The 23,571-nt window shown below is 42.1% G+C and overlaps 1 protein-coding gene across 2 annotated transcripts in view; it reads right to left on the bottom strand.

Annotated features, from left to right (window-relative positions):
* Nucleotides 1-9,619: 9,619 nt before the first annotated feature.
* The window catches only part of smarca2 (SWI/SNF related BAF chromatin remodeling complex subunit ATPase 2), a 56,496-nt gene continuing 42,544 nt past the window's right edge, over nucleotides 9,620-23,571 (bottom strand). For both annotated transcript variants that reach the window (XM_080739280.1, XM_080739281.1), the window contains exons 28-34: nucleotides 19,712-19,930; nucleotides 18,306-18,532; nucleotides 14,020-14,125; nucleotides 13,365-13,466; nucleotides 12,970-13,096; nucleotides 12,579-12,712; nucleotides 9,620-12,020 (exon numbers count right to left, since the gene is read on the bottom strand). In XM_080739280.1, the coding sequence (XP_080595406.1) occupies nucleotides 11,985-12,020; nucleotides 12,579-12,712; nucleotides 12,970-13,096; nucleotides 13,365-13,466; nucleotides 14,020-14,125; nucleotides 18,306-18,532; nucleotides 19,712-19,930 (951 nt within the window). In that variant the 3' untranslated portion in view covers nucleotides 9,620-11,984. The remainder of the gene's footprint in view (nucleotides 12,021-12,578; nucleotides 12,713-12,969; nucleotides 13,097-13,364; nucleotides 13,467-14,019; nucleotides 14,126-18,305; nucleotides 18,533-19,711; nucleotides 19,931-23,571) is intronic.

Genomic DNA, 23,571 nt, shown 5'->3' with positions numbered 1-23,571 from the left:
TTCTGATCGAGTTTTTGCTTGAATTTATCTTCACTCAACGATAAAAATTAAATTGACAAGCTTTCAGTCAGATGAACTTCATCGGGGCAAAACCTTCAAGACTCTCAGATACGGTTCCTTCAATTCTAAATAGACTGGCTGGTAACCATTCAAAGACATCCCTTGATCCCACCACGAAATGTATGAATTATTAATGAATGAAACTTGCATTCATCCAAATGTGCAGAACATAATAATAGGTTTGTGCCCGACATCAACGTTTATGTTGATTTCCTCCAGGGACACGATGTGCAGACAACATCATGACAGCATCAGACATAATAGACCTGTCTGAAAGGTTCCATACAAGGATTCCAGACTAATATACACTCATCCACCCACACACAATATCCACTCATTGTGGCATTGCCACTTTTACTTAAATCAAAATAAATCTGTGTGCGTCATGCCACTTTTACTTAAAGGGACTATGTCACCTTAAGGGTTACTGTCACCTTAAGAAATCATCTTAAAAACAAGTTAATATGTTTTTGATGTCATTGTGGGAATGCGCGATAAGCCAATCAAATGAATTAATTGACTGTTACTTACAATATGTCTGTACAATGTACATTTTCTTCCCATCGCCCGCAGGGTCGCTCTCACAGCCCTCAGAAAGAACTTCTCTGCCTCAACAGGGCTACTAGGCTAGCACTAAAACTAAAGCTAAAGACACTAATTTATATATAAATCTGTGCATATAAAAATTACATTTCCGGTGGTTACTGGTTGTTACTTCCCCATTGTTAAAGTGAATATGCTTGTTTATGTTTTATTGTTGAAATGGAAGACACAATGTTTTCACCGAGAGGGGATGTTGTTATTTGAGAAAAAGATGATTGCAAAGTGCTGTTTTTAAACAAAGGACTGGAGAGCTCTCCATCCATGTCACCTGCATGCAGTTCCTCCCCCAGGCTCCTCATCCTGTGTTTATCAAAACACTTCACAGCCCAAGAGCAGTTACAGCATACCTTGTATATCCAAAACCATTCCTTAAGGCTATTATTATCATTATAATAAATAAATAAATAAAACGTTAAAATAGTGAAAATAGAAGATGTACAATCTCACAGGGTTACTTCATCATGCACAGGGCGAACTGCCACATAACACAGTATAGTGGGAGTCATGGGAATGGTTGGGAGAGGGGATGAGACTGAGATGAACACATGGTCATCAGAGGCAGTTGGTGGCTTACAGCAGTGGTTCCCAAACAATGGGTCAGGACCAAAAATGGAGGGTTTGAATTAAAGCCTACAGTATATGGGACAGCAGTAGCCTACTTTAGCAAGGTTTTCAAAGTTCTGCTGGTGATCAAAAAGCTACAGTTGTGAATCCCAGGACAGGTTGGTATGGGGAAATCTGTTAGGAACTGAAGGAGTAATGGAGCTGGAGAGAAAAAAGAAAAGTAAAAAAAAAAGGTGTTAACTTGTAAAGAGCCCCAAGACCCTGAAATCTGCCTGTTTCCCCCGCAGTGCATGCCAGTGCGGGCCAGGAAGCTGTGGGACCTGTGACAGGTCGACAGTGCCTGTACATTTTTAGGCTGATAGAACAGCGATGCTATAGGGCTGATATTTTCTCTTTGATTATTAAACAATTTACTTTTATTGTTGCAACCTTAGGGTTGCAGTTTACTATCAGAACCGTCACAGCTTGTCCGTGTCTGTCCGTCCGGACGGGTAACGCCTGACACTGTGGTTCCCCTGGCACATTACTGTGACATCACAGTGATGTCAGATACTCAGAGCAGGGATCTCCATATATTACCATATATGGAGATCCCTGTTATGCCAGGGGAACAAATCCCTTTTATGCCCATATATGGAGATCCCTGATGTCCCTGGGGAACCAAATCCCTTTTATGCCCATAGATGGAGATATGGAGATCCCTGTGATGCTAGGGGAACAAATCCCTTTTTCTGTTTGTTTGTGCCTTTCTGTCTGTCTCTGTGCTGTGCCACATTTGGGACCAAACCACTTCCACCACCCATCTGTGTGTCTCTCTCAGATGGACAAGACATGGTGCGACCGTCGCCTTGAGGCGTCTTACTGGTATTAATATTAATCAAATAATCGAGAACCACGTTATTTTTTATGAATCTGTTTTTTTTTATGTCAAAGAATTTGCATTTGACTAAATTGATTAGAATCGTAGCTATTGACGTTTTAAGCTCTATTTTATACATGTCGTACAACACAGTGTAGTAGGGGAAAAAATGCTGTTCTACAAGCTCACTGTGAGCTTGCTAATAAAAAGAAAATGGTGAAAAGCTACATTTAGAAATATTTCGCACAAATCGTAGACTTTTAAATGAAAATCGGTTAGTTCGATTAACTGTTGCACCCTTAATTGTTAGGGACTAGTCATAAGGCTGAATGGGCCCACAACACTGTGCCAACTGCGGTTCAACACAGTCACGCTTGTTGTTCATATTGATGCAAAACAACTGTCATTCTGTGGTACAGACTAAATGTAGCCTATATTCAGTTCCAACAAACACAAAATGCATCTATAAAGCCACACCATGTGTTTTTACCACATCTGTGTAGTACTACATTATATGGTGTTGTGCCCAATTACATGTTGGCAAAACAGTCACAGCCACCAGCCACAGTGCCCTGGCCACACAATAAAATTCTTAAAACTAACTGCCTGCTTTCCTGTTTGCGGCTGGGTGTTAGCTTGTCAAAAATGACTGAAAACTGGAGTGGTGCAATTTGGGGAATTTGCAAACGTGGGTGCCTCGATCACACCAACGCCGGCGGCGATCCGAGGAATCCGTCGGGAGGCGTTACGTTAGAGACCGAGCAACATGCCAAACTTGTTTGTAACAATAAAGTTGCAAAAGTACTATACTGTTGAGACAAATGTATTCACAAATAAATGAATATATATTAAAATATATGATATATCCCTTAGAAAAAATGGAAGCACACGATTCCCGAGGAAGCCAGTCGATTTGAATTATGGCTTGTGTGCTAAAACTGTGGGAGGAGTAGTGCTCTATGGTTTACGTAAATGTGTGTATCTTTTCCACCACTGATCTTTGGTATGACCCGGCCAGGGGATTGAACCTGACCTCCCAATCTCAGGACGGACACTCTAACCAAACGGCCACTGAGCTGGTTAACGATAACATGACACAACCTAGAATAACACACACATCCACCCAACACATTCCTACAGTACATGGCAAACAACAACTTGGATAAATGAAAAGACAATAAAACAACAACTAAAATGTGAGGCACACGAGAAGCTCAGGAGTAAATTGATTCCTGAGTCAAACAGATTCCAGCAGCCCACGCGTGTGAGGCTTTGCAAATAAAGTAACATAAAATAAAATTCAATAATTATTTCATAATGCTTGGAGTCTTTGCGATTTATTCAGTTACACATGTAATGTCTAAAAAGCCCAATGTTTTGCCAGAGAAAACGTTTGATAGCTTCTTACCAGGTAATTAATCCAGCTTAATCCAGTTCTCATGGACCATTATAGCGCAGTGAAACCTTGAGTGCCATTGTGTGAGACATGGTGTAAAACAATTTTGACAGAGCATGTCAGCTTCATTCACTGTGAAAACATTTTCCAACATCATTCCATAATTCCGCTCTATTCTTGGCCGTCTTGAGTTCTATTCAAGATACAGCTTTGGTTCTCAAAATGGGGTCCAGGGACCCTCAGTGTTACCAAATGAACCCATTCTGTCTCAGAGTCTGAATATCAGGTCCTCAAAGTGGACCTGATATATCATAATATTTAAGTTAACCCGTGGGATCTTTCAAGTACTAATAGTAAAAACAATTGAAGCTATTTTGATAAAGACATCTGACCATATGAGAAGGCTATTATCAGTCATAAGGGACATGGCAAATCCCATTCAAAGCATGTACAATACAAATGGTGTAAAACAGTATATACAGCTGCACACATATTCTAACTTTTTTCTATCTTCTTCTTTAGTCACAGGACCAACTTGGCCAGACCAATAGACTAACTGATTAAGTTACAGAGAAGTTGTTAAGAAACGATTGCTAAAGTATTATGGTTAGAAAAGATGAGGTCTGAATTTAGAGCATATAGTCTACACTGCACGCCTGCAGTATGACAACTGACATAGACGGAGCAATATTGAGAAATAGGCATGTGAGTTCATGTGTGAATTATAACAACATTTAAACTGTGTTTTATGACACAAAATGAACCCACTTAAAAGATGCAGACTACTTGGCAATGCGTTTCTAGTAACAACACTTCCTCAGGCAGCAATTGTAGTGTGTGAAATCCTGTCAGTTTATACAGGAAGGGGTTAATAAGGGAATAGACCTTTATTCTGGACAAGACACTACCACTTACTATCCCTCAAACAAAGTTTGCACCAGCCATAATGCTAAGTTTCACCTGGCCTTGTTTTCATAAAAGCCAAATGTGTGGAAATGTGAGTAGATCTGTGTATGTGTGTGTGTGCTATCCTTGTCTTTAGTGTTGCCTCTGCAGCTGACCAGGGGGCTCAGCACAAGATACAGAACAGAGCCTTTCTCTCAATCATGCGTTAAACTGGTAGTGAACCCAGGAATCCCGGGAGGGACAACGCGTTCTCCTGCTGTCTTTTAAGTTGTGCATGCGTTAGCACTGATAGGGCCCCGGTTTACCGCCTTGAAAGTGGACGTGTTACAACACCAGATCAACTGGGTTTTCTAATAACAGTGAGCCATCTGGCCCTTTCACATCATCATTCATGACTCATTAGAAAGGCTTTACGGTGAAATTCCCTGAATCTGTTTGGGGATTGGGCGAAACACCATTTGCCGCCCGATGAATGTGATGGTGGCGGGACCCCTAACAAAGGCTACAGAGGAATAGCAGGAATTGCATTGGCACCTGACTTTTTCCAGCTGACATCTCTGGTGCTCAGACAAGGATTAACTTCCAATTTGCCCTTTTCTTCTCGGGCTCAAGTCTATCCAAACAGTTCGGCACATCAAAGAGCTACATAAACAGAGGACCGATGGATGTCTTTTCTTCAACGGGAATCGGCTTAGATGAGCTCCGTTTAAAATGGCAGGAATACAAAAAGGAAAGCTGTTTTGATGTGTGGGGGAGCAAGGGTCCAGCTGAGGGCCTCTCTCCTGCCCTCCAGTGTTTGAGTCATACAATGCAGGCAAGATGCCACCCATTGGGTACCAATTGCAGGGAAAGGTAGCCTGGAGCATTCTTTTCAGTGCACTGGCTCAAGAGACCATGCAACCGTGTTTGGCCATGGTGTGTGATCATTTGAATTCAGCACGGGACACTCTTCAGTGATTGAATGAAACATACAACTGTGTGTAAAAATGGTGGATATGGAAAATTTGGTGCGTCTTTCTTTGGTGTGATGGTCAAAATCCCCACAAACTCAACTTAAAGGACCACTTCACCGATCCAGCCTATCTTCATATAATTGGTCCTCACTAATGCTCATTATAACATCTGACCACCTCTGTTTACTTTCGTCTCGGAGAGAGAGAGAGAGAGAGAGAGAGAGAGAGAGAGAGAGAGAGAGAGAGAGAGAGAGAGAGAGATAGTACAAGCTAAAGAGTTAGAGCACCATGACATTCTTTCAGTCCGGGACGCTATTGGAGTCCACTCAAAAGTTTAAAAAAAATCAAACCTCGGTTCGAAGTGGAGCGGTGAATCTGAGCAGCTATATCCTGTGTGTACTGTACTGTACCTTACAGTACTGTACTGTACCTTACTCTACCATACTGTACCGTACCTTACTGTACCTTACTGCACTGTACCTTACTGTCCTTGCTGTACAGTACCTTACCGTACTGTACCTTACTGTACTGTAATGTACCTTACTATACCTTACTGTACTGTACCTTACTGTACCGTACTTACTGTACCTTACTATACTGTACTGTACCTTACTGCACTGTACCTTACTGTACCTTAACGTACTTTACCTTACTGTACTGTACCTTACTGTACAAGTAAATTGTTTAAGAAGCGCTGATCCACACTGTGTGTGTGTGTGTGTGTGTGTGTGTGTGTGTGTGTGTGTGTGTGTGTATGTGTGTGTGTGTGTGTTGTGGGATTTCTGTCTAGATCTATGAATTCTATGTGTTCTAGATCTGTTTTTGATTCTATGTGTTCTGTATCTATGTGTTCTAGACATGTTTTTGATTCTATGTGTTCTAGATCTATATATTTACATTCTATGTGTTCTAAATCTGTGTGTGTGTGTGTGTGTGTGTGTGTGTGTGTGTGTGTGTGTGTGTGTGTGTGTGTGTGTGTGTGTGTGTGTGTGAGAGAGAGTGTTACTGTAGTGTGCCTGGCCTCCTCAACGGTGCCCCTCCTTTAACGCGTGTGTGTGTGGTCAGTAAAGGTATTGTCAGGCTACAGACACTGCCTGCCGGACCGCCTGCCGGCCACCCACATAGCCACGGACATAGCTGTTTATAGGGAGCCCGTTTCACCGCTCCAAAACTCTGAAATAGGTACTGTAGCTACAAATAGAAGGAGATGGCAAGTAATGGACAAACTGAACTCAAAACTCATGTTGATTTGCTAAAACAAAAAATATAAAAATATATTTAAACTAGAAGCAGTGCTCTTCCGAGCACAGGTCTCCGCCAGGTGAGGTAGTTTATCGTGGCCTCCTGGTGGCGCTATAATAGGCCAATGTCAAAAGGTTGCCTTGTCATCTGCAGCCTGTCATGATTTGAGGCATTTTGTTCCAAAAATGTGTTTGGCAAAAATGTAGCTGCTTGTGGCGCTATAACAGGCCAATGTGAAAGGGGTGGCATTTGTTCCTTGACCTATTGGAAATGTGCGTGCAAAGTTGCATGGAAATCGCAAGTTGCGTTTATGATTTGAGGCATTTTGTTCAAAACAGACCAATCTTGCAAACTTTGGAAGCCAATGTAAGCCAATTAGGATGGAATATGAAATATCATGATCATGTCTTGATCACATGACTATAGAGATACTGTGTACTGCTTTGCGTGATGTTTGGAACAAATCTGAAGGAGTAATATAAAAAAATAAGTTGTACATAAGTCGGCCTCCTGGTGGCACTATAAAAATCAGATTTGAAAAATGCAGTGCAAAGGTTTTTCTTTGGCCTCTAGGGAGTGCGCAAAGTTTTACACTGATCGGTGGAGTTATTGGTAAAAACACGAATCGGCCTGTTACAGCGCCACCATGAGGCTGATTTGAACATTTTGAAGTGGCATTTCTTCCTCGGCCTAGTGGGAATGTGCGTGAAAAATGTCACGGAAATCGCATGATTTGAGGCATTTTGTTCAAAAGGGAACCAGGGCCGGCGCGTATATGAAGGCGAACTATAGTCAACTGCCTAGAGCGGCACTTCTGAGAGGCGCCGAAAATGTGTTGGGGAAGAGAGAGAGAGAGAGAGGGAGAGAGCGAGAGCTAGCGAGGGCGAGCGAGGGAGGGAAGAAAAAAAAAGAAAAGAAAAACGGACAGCGGCAGTGTTGGCCAACCCGGTGCGTGCAGCTATTAAATGTGCCAATCACTGCATCTGAAGCCGCCTCGGGGGAGGGAGAGGCGCCCACGTAATGGCCAAGCAGCAGCCCTGCCCTGGTAAACACACACCCACTCAACTCAACCCGCCAAGTCTGAACTCAAGTAAACAGGAACCACTGACAGGTAGTAATAGCGAACGAATATACATGTAAATAGCAAACATGTCAAAAAGACTAACTATAAAGATTATCAGGCTGTGAGTCCACGGTGTCCACTGTCATGTTCTGCTCAAGAAACTGTTGACAATGACTGCAGCGCTGGAGAGAATACACTACCAGGCAGGACCTGAGAAGGGCACACAGAGTTAGAGGAATTAATTTACCCAAAACCAAGTGCAGCCGCAAGGATGATTATACAAAAGGATTTTCAGAGGCTCATTACAGTAATGCCGTGTTCATTTCTGAAAGGTAAGGCCTGGCAGCTGCCCATTATTATTTGTTTTATTTGCTGTGGTTGATCAACTTGCACACAGTTTGTGTGTCATGTACTTGTATGTTGTTATATGCACATCGGCTGTGCTGAGTGCTGACTTAACCTTGGGGGTGGCTCCGACGGAGCTTGCCTAGAGCGACGTTTCTGTCTCCTCCGGCGCTGAAGGGAACACTCTTGCAAACTTTGGAAGCCAATCTTAGCCAATCGGGATGGAATATGAAAAATCTGAAAGACCTGTTTCGTTTAATGACTAGATACTGTGAACTGATTTGCTTGATTTTTGATAGGAGTACTGTCCAAAAATTTGTTTTGCACAAATCCGCCTCCTGGTGGCGCTATAACAGGCCCATGCAAAACATGGACCCCAGGGAGTGTGTGTGCACAGTTTCGCTGCCATCGTGCCAACGGTGCCGGTGATTAGCTGTCCATAAACAGATGGAGGGACACACAGACGGACACGCGGACGGACGGACTAAAGTAAGATATCTGTTCTTTTACTCAAATATGGTTTTCAAGTACTTGCAAGGCAGAATTGGGCAGCAGTCATGGAGCAGTTGCAGTTTTGTTACATGGCGGCTGGATGGCAACCTGATCGGAAGAACCTGCGCACCACAAAATAAATACAATTGTAACATTATAAATTATTATCTAACCAACCACCAGTAACAAAAAAATAAATAAAACATTTCTGGTTAAACCATGAACTACTTTTTTGTTTTCTTGTGCCTTCAAGACATATTACAAATGTGGCCCCCGGCTTAATTTAGTTGAAAACCCGTGGCCCTGGTCTAAGACAACGAACAGATCTTCGCTCAATGCTATGTTACAGCTATGTTTCCTGTTTTACTCTGAAATGTGTCACGATAGGGAAGTGAAATACTCACAAAATGTGATTTCAGCTTTTTTTCCAGCTTTTTCAGATTTCTTTAACTCATTGAGTGCCAATCCCGAACTAGTTCGGCTTTATTATCGCATCGCAGAGTGCCGATCCCGAACTAGTTCGGCTTTAAAAAAAAAAAAAATTTTTTGAAAAATATTTTTTTGAATTTTTTTTTTTGGACCCCATCAAATCTGGTGAACATGATTTCAATCGCGATTTTGCATGTTCCACCCCCATACAACCCCATCTAACATACAGGGCAGCCATTTTTGTTTACATAACATGTAAAACATAATGGCTATTATCTCAAGAATGCCTGAACGGATTTCCAATCGGATTTTTTTGTTTGAAAGCTGTGAACAAACTGCACAAATCCACTCCAATGCAATCCAGGATTGCATTGGATTTTTTAGAGCTCATTCTTCTCTGTTTTTTTCCCATGCATGAGGTGTGCAAGGTTTAATCGTGGCTAAATTGCAGAAAATAGATCTTCTAAAATGCTTGGTAGCCAATAGCTAACTTCAAGCTAACTTCATCCTCTTCCTGTACATGCACAAAGGAAAGTGTTCAGGCATGTCATGGCTGCAGGGCTTGTGCATATACCAGCACTGTCTAAGTAGAATTCTCTGGTCATTGGGGCCCTCTAGTGGTGAAAAAGGGTGCACTCAGATTACAAATGAAAAACCTAGGAAGGTAGGTTTAAAAAAGAAGAAACAAATCAATTATGTGCTGAAAATCTGTGAGATTTTATTTGCTCTGGGCTATGTGATAACAACCACAACGATATAGTGCAAAGAAAGCAAAGATTAAGTCACACTTATGGAAAGCTGGCTAGTACAGGGTACACATACAAAAGATATGTCTGTATATTCACATACAGTATATTGCAATACGAGGACATGCCACAAATAACATATAAAACAATAGTATGGGAGCTCAAAACTAATGAATAACTAAACACAGAGGCATAAATCAATGTTCTATCTATGACTATATGACACTATCAAATCACATTCAATTTGTTCCTTTAAAAAACATAACACTGTTTTCTTTTCAACATTTGAAGTTGTCCTTGCACTGCTGTCAATGATGCGCTGTGAGGAAACAGAATCTCACAATAACAGGCTATGCCAGCAGCGACTTTCTGGCTCTCCACTGTTAGGATATTAGCACTGTGAAATGCGATACCCAATGGAAAACCTTTATACATATCAGTGGTTCTCAATCCACACCCAGGGTTCCTTGAGGAGATTCCAAATGGACCCTTAGTTATGGGGTCCTTAAAATTAGAAAAACAAAGTTTGAGAACCACTGCTTTATATGCTCAGACCACTGTGCTCGCCCGCTTAGCTTGAGTGGCTGGCAGCAATTAAAGAAAAGTGGTTTGTTTGTCTACTGATTTGTTGACTTACGGTAAAATCATACCACACTCGTTGGATAATAATCTAAGAGATCAAAACAAAACAGATGCTTCATCAATGGGTTTTAATCACTCTTCTACTGCATTGTGAGCTTAAATGACAACTCCAGACTAAATAACATCTAGGCTCATTTTCCTACTTATATTTATCCCAAATGACTGTCCATGGGTTCTATTTAGCAGAATTGCCTGTCGTCCAGTTTCCCCAGCGGACCCCAGCAGCACTCATAGCATAGAGTGGAGCCCATAAGCCTATCACCTCTTACGCTATTTCTTTCATCAATCTGTTATTAGTTGTCATTACACACACATCCATGCCTTGGTTGTCCCACATGAGTCACCACAGTCTGCTTAACAGATGTTATGCTGTTATGTGTTTTGCTGTGATTTGGCCAGTACAGTCAGTCACTATGATTGGCAGTTGTGCCAAATGGTCACCCCAAAACATGATTTACTGTGTTCTATCTGACTATCTTGTCTGTTGACCTTGTACCAGTGTATCAATCAATCAATCAATCAATCACACCTGACTGTGGTGCCTTGTGTGGGAAAATCAAGCCATGTTTGTAATGACAACTAATAACACACACATGAAAAATAAAATCACTTTTGACAGCAAAAAATAGCATAAAAGCGTTATGCTCGTAGACTCTGCTCTATTCTATGAGGGCTGCTGGGGTCGGCAAGGGGAAACTGGACGACAGGGGTAATTCTGCAAAATAGACCCCATGGCAAGTCATTTGGAATAAATAGAAGTAGGAAAAAATATGTTGGAAAATATATGCTGATGTTGTCCAAAACACCTGTCCTGTGATACAACATCTACAGAACAACAACTTGAAAAGAATGAAGTGTAGATTATATGAAATACCTGGATGTAACTAAAAGAGGTGCTGCCTCTAAAATGCAAGCGTATGACATTCTGTAAAAAGCGATAATATTAAAACAAACAAAAAAAGGATTTATTGATCAGGACAATGCCAAATTGAATGTGTAGCTCATCAGGCACTAATGAAGACTTTGTCTTTCTGGCTGGATATTTGATATTTTTTAGACAGCATTTTATCATCTGTGTAATTGGAAAGTGACAAGAAGAATAGTAATAGAGGCCCACACATATTACACATGCAAACAGAGTGTCCTATTGTTGTTTCTTTAGTCATTTCCCGTTTCACTCTGTAGGTGCTATTGCAAATCAAATACATGAGCAGTTTGAAAGTTAGAAATTGTTTTAGAGAAATGTCCCGGGCCATTTTCTTTTACGGTGTTTGTTGAACAAATAATTCCGTAGTTTTTCATTGATTTTCATATTCAAAGTGCAAGCAAGCCATTACAAATACAGCATTAGCTGGTATGTGTTCACCAAAGGACTAAATTGACAACACAATTGCACCAATGCTCAAATGTAAAATCTTTTCTTTCTTTTTTTAGGTTAAAAAGGTAAAAAATATACTATAAAATAGACACCAAAGTGAAATATATTCAAACTGGTTATTGCTGTAAGCATAATTTCTCTCATTACATTATTCCAAGCCGGTGGGGGAGATGGAGGGCTTCTCTACAAAAGACACCACAGCAAGCCAAAGTGGGGAAAAACAATGAGAGAAAGGGAGAGCATAGTAATATAGAAGATATTTTCTTTCTTTTAATAAGTGCTACCGATTAACTCCCACCTGCTTCCTCAATCATCGTCACTCTTACTCCTGTCTGATTGATCCTGCAGAGACAGATAGAGAGGGGGGGGGGGGGGGGGGGGGGTAGAGAGGACAACACTAGCATCAGCAGGGCTAAGGCAAGGTTAGGAACTAATAACTAATTAGCAACCACAAATTGTCAAGAGGTCTTCTTCAGAAGGTAACGGCAGTCTGCAGGTGATGCAAATGTCCCCTGACACCCCAACTTCTATCTCCGTACCCTTGACTGCCACTAAATCCCTTAGAATATCCTGCCCAAGCTGACAGGCTCAGTGAATATACACCAAACTGGTGCCCTTGGAAGGAAGAGGGAAGATGGTCTTGAATAACTTAAAAGTATACGGCGAAATAAAGCATAACACATGCTATTACGATGTTGAAATTCCAAGACAATATCTAGTCTCCTATCACGATATCGATATAACATCGCAATATCCCAGCCCTAACAGCACGTAGGTTTGTTTTGTTTTTGAATTAAAGTTGGTCCGAGCACATTATGAATTTGCATCAACGCTGGCTTGTGATGACATGCTCTCATGCTGAAAGATGTGTGAATAACGGCTCCATGTAGAGAGACCTACATTGTCGTCTTGCTCGTCGTCACTGTCATCGTCGCTGACCACTGGCTTGGCCTTCCCTCGGCTCTGCCTCTTCTTGCCTTTTGCGTGGCCATGCTCGTCTTTACTCAGCTTGATCTTGACTCGTACCGACTTGGCTGCGGGAGACATAATGGGAGAGGAACAGGCAGAATTTATAGAAATGATAACAGCCATTAACCAAATGAACCCTAGTATTTATCAGGGGGGAGACATCTGGCGGAACTATATAGAGAAGCTCACAATGCGCGTGTGTGTGTGTGTGTGTGTGTGTGTGTGTGTGTGTGTGTGTGTGTGTGTGTGTGTGTGTGTGTGTGCGTGTGTGCGTGTGTGCGTGCGTGCGTGCGTGCGTGCGTGTACTGATGTGGCATCCTACACTCAGCCTCTGACTCTTCCTCCTCCTCCTCCTCCTCATCGGTGTCGTCGTCGCTCTCCTCCTCCTTGGCGATCTTCTGTCTGGCGCTCTTGAATACCGACTGGAGCACAATGGAGTCCTCGTAAATCTGGAAAGACAAGCCTGATAAGCAGAATGACACTCTCTCACACACAAACACACACTGCTCCCAAGACAACATCCTGACACGCAGCAGTGCGTGGAAACGGGGAGAATCAGAACAAAAGGGAGATAGGAGTCCCGGTGCGAGCAGAGATAAAGACTGAAAGAAAGAGGGGTGAGTAGACGAGAGTACACAGTGAGATGATAGGGGAAAAAACAAACAGAAAATGAGCATAGAAGAACGAATAGAAGGAGTGAGTTGGGAAGGTTCAGACCTGAGAGCCCTCTAGGTTGAAAGTCTGGGCGTTGTGACAGAGCAGCATCACGTCCTTCTCCACGTCTCCCACACTCCTGTACTTATGGCTCCTCACACGTTCCTGATGACACAATAAAGACACAATAACAAAGCAGCACAGGGAGTTATGCCTAGGGCTGTCCCGATTATGACATTTTGCATGAACGATTAATTGTCACTTAAATAATTGCAATTAACGATTTAATTGTGTTTTGTCGTTGACAATTATATTTCTGTTTGGCTTTTAGGCTTTGAAGATGCACATAGCAGATATGACACGTAACCTAAATATACAAAATACTTTAACATTGATAGTGGAAATAGCTATCAATGTTAAACAATATTCCTATGTCATACATTTGATTACAAATAATTTACCCCCATTGATTCCGGATCCCCGGGTCCCCATCCGGAATCAATGGGGGTAAACTACTCATTTAAAGGGAAGGCATAGGACCTGGTTGTTTGGCTACACAACAGCATACAGAATTCCCCAGTTTATTTTTTTTCCCCTTATGTTGCACAATGGGGTTTTGACGGCAGTTCAGTTTTTATCAGTTTGCAGTGAAGCAGGAGATCACCTGATCGCAATTTTTTTTTTTTTAATTTTTAAATGAGGTTGTTTATTAACCTACCTTGATCTTCTTGAAGTCCACAGGTTTCCTGATCAACTCGTAGTACTCTGGAAGCTCCTTCCTGGATGGCAGCTGGACGAAGACCTCGCTGAGTTGTCTTCCTGCGCTGTTGAATGACACACATCAGGCCTCAGTGAATAACAATTGATATGCATTCACTCTTTGATAAGGTTCACAGTTACAGTAGATATGTACTGTACAAGATACATTCTGAAGACTCCAAAGGGTTGATTTATACTAAATTGTGCGCCAAGGTTGCACAGCAAAATAATTACTGATCTATACAAGCTCACAATGAGTCGCAGCAATGCATTATCTTGCAGAATGGCCATTTTGGGCATTACCTTTCTATTCTTGCTCAAGGCTTATTCGGGTTAGGGGAAGAGCCTTCTCCGCCCATTCAACAGGGCCCTCCCTTCCCCTGAAATACAGCCAATTGTGTTCGTACAGACGGATGTACGAACAAACCGGCTGCACCACATGGATTGAAACCATTTCTAGGTTCCATTTCTCAGAATTATGGGGGTCTTGCTCTACATGGTCTGTGCCAAAGCCCCAATTGTAGATGGTGAAGAAAGAATATAATGGGTTTGTACATCTGCAATGTACACACAGGGATAGCTCTAACCCTGTTGTTATAGTGACAGCGCCTATTGGGAACAGCAACAATTCCAGTGGCTTCGGTGCAAACATCCTTGGATGAATGTGATCATGAAGGCTCAGGGGCAGAAGCTTTTCCTCTTACAATGTGAATTGGCAAAACAGTAAAACAATTGGCAATTTCAAGACAATCAAGGTTGTCCGTGATATATGTGAGACTACAGTAATCTCATTTTGATTTATCAGGGACCAACACAATTGCCCCTCGATTCCACTTCAGCACCCAATAAACCCCAGATTGCTGCCTGGCCCACTTAAGAGACAGGGCTCAACGATATGTCTAGGCCCCTCTTTCTTAGAATCAAAATGTCCCTTGCCTTGTAATTTGGCGGGCACAATGTTCCATTCTGTAGCTTTTTTGCTTCTTGGGAGAAATGCACAACTCTTGAGAGCGGAAAGTCCTAAATCTGTCTGTGTAAATGGAGGGCCAGAGTTATGACTGAGGTGCACGGGGAGAGAGAAAGGAAAGAATTCAGCTGGTGGAAAGGTAGGTGTTGGATTCCAGGGAGTGCGCCTTCAAACTGGGCTGCCAGTGCATATCTGAGCAATAAGAACACAATGGGCAAATAACCTGCCACGGCAAAAATAATAATTCTGCGCCACCGGATGGAACACAGATATGCACGCTGATGTTCTCCACCCAGTAAAAACAAAACATAACAGGAGAAGCACACAAACAGCCCTGGGGTTTTCTTAACCACTTACTGCTTTCTTGACTGGGGCCAGCAATTGGTCTATACTTGGCCCCCATGTTTTTTTCCCCCTCCAGACCAAATCTCTTTGCCGAAAACAACCAATGCACAAGCTCCAATGCACAAGCTCACTTGCAAGGTGTCGTGAGTGTTTTCACATAACGGTGGCCTATTATGACATGCCCAGAAAAGGGAGGCTAGGTTTGAAGTGGTTAAGGGAGTCAGCCAGCCAGCCACACAGGGCTGTAATAGGCTTGGGTATCACAGTGTACTGAGTCCTAAGAGATGACATTGACATTACTTCCATTCAATCGCTTTGTTTCGTTTTCACCCTGTGATCCGGGTCAGCTGAACAGGAGATTCTTCTTTCTAGGGGCTAATCTTAGCAGGGGCCCACTCCTTGGACTTGGTGAAGAGGAAAGCATTGACACTGGAGGGTTTTGGCATGAAAATGTCTTTCTGACATGACCAGTTTCTCCATAGTTCTCTATCAAACCTTTTTTTCCGCTTCTTCTTTTTAGCTTGCAGAGCTTGACTGAGTATAAAACAGTATTTCACATAGTGTGGGCAAGTGTTTTTGCCAGCGTGCGAGATGGATACATACTCATTATTATTATGTGCACACAACAGCACTAAGAGTTGAGTCATTACATTTTATATAACACTGTTCTTTTGTAAAAATGGCAGATCCACATGCTCACGACTCACGTTTCTGTCTCTATTTGGCCAATTTAATTTGTCATTCCGGGCGGGCATGTGATAAGCTCACTCTCTCATTTTGTGTATTTTTTTTGTACACAAAATAATTACATAGCAGTTAGGCTGACATCCCAACCTATTAAAATAATCATCCAAATTACAATCTTCTGAGTGTGCACAGAATAGAAAATATTACTTATTATTATTATTCTAAAAAGAACACGATGTACAAAAACACATTTACACCAATGGTAGTACCAATCTTAGCCAGATGTATCATATTAACCACCCTATATACGTCGTTGACAGTCTGTACTTGGTCCACTCCTTTTTACAAAATATCATCTACGAGCTTGTAGATCTGCTGTATTATTATTATGGCATGCACAGAATAGAGATGCAAGAGTTTATGTGGTTAAAATCTGTGTGTATATACAAAAGGAAAAAAAAAACATCTATACACTGAAGATGGATAGAAATCTTACGTCAATGTAAAATAAATCAGAAATGCATTTAAAGTGTAACAATGTAAATGTAAATTAACCTATAAGTAAATTCAGGGACAAATTTCTTTTTTTCTCTGCCCTGTGCCTGAATTGATTGATCTACCTTCTTCCTCTCTGCATTCAAATCATATTCTGAAAAAAAGAAGAAAAGCAGGAACTCTGCATGTGCTCATTAGTGTACACCACTGAAGCCTTTGACATGGGGAATTTGTGTAGAAAAGGTGCATAAAGCTGCAATCTCCCCTCACAAGCGCCTCTGAGAAAACAGAAAAACGTGCAGGCACATCCTGTAGTTCATTTGCAAGCATGCAATGTTTTTTTTTTTTTTTATTATTAGAGGAACATGAATTATTGATTTGGCAAAACACGAAGCAGCGGGGCTCCGTACCATACTGCAGTTTTTCTCAAATTGGTGCGTGTATACCCCTAGGGTTACGTGCCGGTATTGCACGGGGTACGTGAGAGGAAGTGGAAAATGTAAAGATGTATTTTACTGTTAATGATGAAACATTGACAAACTGTGTGTGAACCTTCTGATCTGTACATTACATTAAAATGGAATAGTATAACTGTTAATAAACAGAAAGCAGTACTTATTTGCTGTTTGAGCATATTGTACTTATTGGACAGAATTGTTGTCTTCGAATTGTGTATCTGTTTCTCTGTCTGTCTGTGAATGGCTAATCTCCAGCAATGCTGGACCGATAAGCGTAACACTTGTACGCACATGTTTGCTCATGTTTGGGGTAGGCCTCACAGTGGCACTGAGTATAACAGGTCGCTTAGGTTTTGGCCTGTAACTCTTGAACTCAAATCCAAATAGCTGGGAACCGAGTACCCAAACAAATGAAGGAATCAAGATAAAATGGATAAAATCCTAATCATTCTAGGGTCTTGTAATTCTCCTATTAACCCATTTAGGCCTAGAATTATTGAATGCTTTAACCAGTGAAAAATAGCAGATATACAAGCTCACAGCACGCGCGCTGCGAGCTTGTAGATCTGCTATTTTTGAAAAATCGTAAAAATTAGAATTTTGACCCGATTCTGTAAGTGTCTTTTGAATCCTTCTAAGATTTTTTGAAAAACCTATGTTTCTATGTCAGCAATCTGGCTAGCCATCGTCAAAGAAAAGGTCCTTTTCACTTAACTGGAGCTCAGTTAGTCTGTTCTTGAGAGACTATAATGTCAGTGGTGCTCAAACCCTTTCATGTGAAGGTCCCCCAAAATGATATGTATTTGGCCATGAACCCGCATCTCAAAATATTTAGTTCCAGGGACCCCCCAGAAGCAAAATTTGAGTTACAAACCTTCGCTTTGAAAATACATATATTCAAAGATTTGCACACATTTTCACGACTTTTTCAAAAATAGCAGACCTACAAGCTCGCAGCGCGGCACTCGGTGCCGTGCTGTGAGCTTGTATATCTGCTATTTTTCACTGGTTAAAGCATTCAATAATTCTAGGCCTAAAAAGTGTACAACAAGCAATACTGATACTGCTTTCAATCATTTATAGCATCATATGCACGCTATGTTTTTTTTCTTGCTGTTTTCTGAGCAAAATGACCCGGGTACAGGGGGTACATGTGGATTCAGAAAACAGGGGAAGGTTGTACTGAAGCTAAAGAAGCTTGAGAACAACTGTCATAATGCACTGCATTCTTACAGTAAAACGACTCGAATGTACTAAAACCTTAAAGGAAACCGCAGAGAAATGACTCCTTACCCGTCCCTGTAGTTAACCACCGTGTCCACGATGGTGTTCATTTGCTTGGTGAGTTTGGGGGGATTGGGGGACAGCTTCTCGGCGGGCGGGCGTCCACGTTTCTTCTTGCCCTTGCTGCTCCCCCCCTCCTCTCTGCTGGAAGAGTCCTTGTCCGGGCGCCTCTTGCGTTTGCGCTTCTTCAGACGGATCTCCTCCTCCATCTCTTCCAGGTTGCCGTCCTCAACCGCCTGCCGCGGAACGGGGGAAAGAACAGCACATGTACTAAATTTTTCACTGAAGTAAATGGATCAATACTGCATTGTAGAAATACTCTGTTACAAGTAAAAGTCAGGAAAAAGGTACTTGAGCAAAAGTGCAAAGTATTGGTATCAAAATGTACTTAAAGTACAAAAAGTAGATAGTACTGATTATGCAGAAGGTCCCATTTCACAAGTTTTCAAATGTATAAAATGTATAAAGATCTTTTGAAAAATAGCAGAACTACAAGCTTGTAGCTTGGCTATTTTCATATTGCCGAATTGTATATAGGGCTGAAGTGAAGTTTTGTAATAATAATACCGGTAATTACATTTATTCAGTAATTTTTGCTTTTTTCACACAAGTTAGCGAACGGCCCCATCTCGTGTAAAAAAAATATAATAATCATAGCAGAACCGAAAAAACTGATCTCCATTAATTTCCTGTTGATTTTTTTCACAGAATCGTCTTTTCTCTGTTTCCCGGTCTTCGCTCTTTGTTAGTCAATACATCTAATTTTCAATTGGCCATAACTATGGGTTGCAAGGCTCAAACAAGGTGCGTTTTCTTTTTCACGGAAGCAAAGAAAGCGTGTCCGTGAACGACCGAGGGATTGATCGAAAAATATTCTGTGACTACTTGAAAAGCTAAGGAAAAATTAGACTTGGCAACACTGACTTGTAGTGATACCCAAAGGGAATTGACTTCTCTGTATTTGACACCTCCTGTTAGTGCGATGCAGTGCGCTGCTGTGTGTGTGTGTGTGTGTGTGTGTGTGTGTGGGAAAATTGCGAGCATGTAGATCGGCTATTTTCAAAATTTCTGCCTCTAATATTTGACAATTTGGCCAATGTTTAATTTGTAATTTTAGAGGTATTAAAAAGTCCTTAAATTGTTGTTTTAGAAATGTGTATAAACCCTCCATACACTTAAACTTAATGTTGGTTTCTTTACTGTTGAGAGAGAAAACAATGTTGCACATTAAGTTAATCATCTGGGGACCCCCCAAAATAATTTGGGTCCCGACCCACAGGTTGAGAACCACTGATCTACAGAACTTGCTCATATCTCGAGACCTGTTTTGGCTGAAAGCTAGCCTTCAAATTATGACATGCCCAGAATTGGGACACCAGGGTGGTCAACATCACCAGAAGATTAGAGACAATTACCCGAAGCCACTGCTTCTCGGTCAGTGCGTCGCTGTAGTCCACGTCACGGCGGCAGCGGGAGCCGCGTCCGAACAGCTTCTCCTTCTCCTCCTCGTACGTGAGGCGCTCCACCTCCGCGTCGTCTTTGATGATCCAGGACGGCAGCTCGTCCTCCTCCATGAGCCGGGGCTTACGCTTGGGGTTCCTGGCATCCTCGCGCCGGCGGTCCAGGCCCATGCGCTAGGAAAGGAGGGAACCAGTCGTGAGTAGGGCTGTCACGATAATCAAATTTAACATTACAATTACATGCTACTAACCTATTAACACAGTTTAAGGCATTGACGCTAAAACGAGTCAATTGATTTTCCACACTTGGTATGGCTGCCATTGACTGAAAAACTTGTCAATTAGTCTTTTCATTGTTTGATATTAAACTGACGTCTCCCGCACCAGGTAGTGATGCAGGGACTCAGTTTCCCATGATTCATTGGGAGATGACGTCATCACAATATCCGGTTGTCCATCCAGATCAATTGTAGCAAATTCAGAAAAAAAAAATGTTTTCAACGATTCTACTCCGAGATTGTGTTGATCGTCAACAGATGCTTTTTTTCAAGGGACCATAACTAAAGAATGTATCGTCACGGCTAGAAATTTTATTTTCTGGGTGAAAGAAGAAAAAAACTGGGTCTTCAAAAATAAGGTAAAATCAATGAAAGACCCTGTAGCAACTCATAATGTAATAACGGCTCATAATGTAATAAGGGCTCATAATGTAATAAAAAAAATGTAATAAAAACTCATAATGTAATAATCAGCTCATAATGTAATAAAAAAACGAGCGCATAACGTAATAACAGATTTTTCAATAATGTAATAATGTAATAATGTGTTACATTAAGAACCTCCACATAGGAGGCTCATAATGTAATAAAACTTCATAATGTAATAATGGCCTATTTTTTTTGTAAATATCATGGTATTTGCGACCGACCTCCAGGGACCCCCAGGGACCCCCAGGGACCCCCTGCCACCACCGCCAAATAGTGCAAAAATGACCAAATCAACACCCCAACTGGGCTGCTCATGGGGGAATTCCCAGGGACCACCGACTCCTGCTACTCCAACAGTCCTTCACCTTCATTGGTTTAACTTTGCCCCGCCCCCTCCCCTCATTGGCCGAAAGTTTATTTGGCTTTACTCATCAACTGTTTGTCGTACAAACTTGTGGTTGGTGTCAATTGACTTGATTAAGAGTCCTTAACCTTAATTAGTTTAACTTTGCCCCACCCCCTCCTCTGATTGGCCGAAACTTTATTTGGCTTTACTCATCAACCATTTGTCGTACAAACTTGAGGGTGGAACCAATGCCACTCACAGGCCTTTTTGTGTACATACTGTGACCTGATGGTCGCTTATCTCCTGATTAGGGAGCCTTACTGGTATCATGGTAGTATCATGTCAGTATCATGGTCATTATCCTGGTCAGTATCCTGGTCAGTATCATGTCAGTATCCTGGTCAGTATCATGCCAGTATCATGTCAGTATCATGGTCAGTATCATGCCAGTATCATGTCAGTATCATGGTCAGTATCATACTAGTAAGACACCTGAGGGTGGAATGCGACCTCAGGGTGACATGCGACCTCGCCCTAAAGGGCGAGGTCGCGCCAATTCTTGACTATCTGGCCAACCACAGCGTTTCTCTGACGATTCTAGTTGTTATCATTCTGGGGGGAGTTTGTTCATGTTTTTGTGAGGGTATCAACCCTAGGAGACACGGGGAGAACATGTGAGGGTATCAACCCTAGGAGACACGGGGAGAACATGCAAACTCCACACAGAAAGGCCCTATCGCCAACCCCACCTAGGGTGTGAGCGATAGGGCCTAAACATGGAGATGTGTAGAACACTATATATGAAGATAGTCCAGTCCATCATGTCATATGGGACTACCGTCATAGACAGTAGCCATTGTTAGGCCAGAGTCAATGTCTGACTGTCTGTACAGGAAGTGATGTCACATGACATACTTTTTATGCCCATATATGAGTCATTCTGTACCACATCTCCATGTTTAGGCCAAACAGGTTTGCTCCATTTCTCCATGTATAGGTCCAAATGACCTCGCCCTAAAGGGCGAGGTCGCGCCAATTCTTGACCATCTGGCCAACCACAGCGTTTCTCTGACGATTCTAGTTGTTGTCATTCTGGGGGGAGTTTGTTCATGTTTTTGTGAGGGTATCAACCCTAGGAGACACGGGGAGAACATGCAAACTCCACACAGAAAGGCCCTATCGCTCACACCCTAGGTTGGGTTGGCGATAGGGCCTTTCTGTGTGGAGTTTGCCTAAACATGGAGATGTGGTACAGAAGGACTCATATATGGGCATAAAAAGTATGTCATGTGACATCACTTCCTGTACAGACAGTCAGACAGACAGCCATTGACTCCGACCTAACAATAGCTACTGTCTATGACGGTAGTTCCATATGACATATTGGACTAGACTATCTCCATATATAGTGTTATCCACATCTCCATGTTAGGACTCATATATGGGCATAAAAAGTATGTCATGTGACATCACTTCCTGTACAGACAGTCAGCCATTGACTCCGGATTAACAATGGCTACTGTCTATGACGGTAGTCCCATATCATATGACATATTGGACTAGACTATCTCCATATATAGTGTTATCCACATCTCCATGTTTAGACAGCCAATGACTCCGGCCTAACAATGGCTACTTTCTATGACGTTAGTCCCATATGACATGATGGACTGGACTATCTCCATATATAGTGTTATCCACATTTCGTGTAGCCGCCCTGTACAGGAAGTGATGTCACAACTCGCTGACATCACACTGACATCACAGAGGATACGGACGGTCACGAGGATACGGAAGGACACTCAAGTGACACGGTTCTTCAGAGTATTATGCGACCTTCGGTCGCAATCAGTGGCATGGTCAGTATCCTGGTCAGTATCATGCCAGTATCATGGTCAGTATCATGTCAGTATAATGACCGTATCATGTCGGTGTCATGGTCAGTATCCTAGTCAGTATCATGCCAGTATCATCATGGTCAGTATCATGTCAGTGTCATGGTCAGTATCATGTCAGTATCATGGTCAGTATCATGTCAGTGTCATGGTCAGTATCATGTCAGTATCAATGTCAGTATCCCAGTCAGTATCATGTCAGTATCATGGTCAGTATCCTAGTCAGTATCATGTCAGTATCATGGTCAGTATCCTGGTCAGTATCATGCCAGTATCATGGTCAGTATCATGTCAGTGTGATGGTCAGTATCATGTCAGTATCATGGTCAGTATCATGTCAGTGTCATGGTCAGTATCATGTCAGTATCATGGTCAGTATCCCAGTCAGTATCATGCCAGTATCATGTCAGTATCATGGTCAGTATCATGTCAGTATCATGGTCAGTTTCAGTCAGTGTCATGGTCAGTATCATGTCAGTGTCAAGGTCAGTATCCCAGTCAGTATCATGCCATATCATGTCAGTATCATGGTCAGTATCCTGGTCAGTATCCTGGTCAGTATAATGTCAGTATCCTGGTCAGTATCATGCCAGTATCATGTCAGTATCCTGGTCAGTATCATGCCAGTATCATGTCAGATATCCTGGTCAGTATCATGCCAGTATCATGTCAGTATCATGGTCAGTATCATGGCAGTATCATGTCAGTATCCTGGTCAGTATCATGGTCAGTATCATGGCAGTATCATGTCAGTATCCTGGTCAGTATCATGGCAGTATTGTAGGCTATATCATGTAGGGAAGGAAGGTCACCAGTCTCTGTCTGTCTGTCTGTCTGTCTGTCTGTCTGTCTGTCTGTCTGTCTGTC

Source organism: Nannobrachium achirus (assembly GCF_963921795.1).
Source record: "Nannobrachium achirus genome assembly, chromosome: 12".
In the NCBI taxonomy this organism is placed as follows: Eukaryota; Metazoa; Chordata; class Actinopteri; order Myctophiformes; family Myctophidae; genus Nannobrachium; species Nannobrachium achirus.
This window is presented reverse-complemented; position numbering and strand designations above follow the sequence as displayed.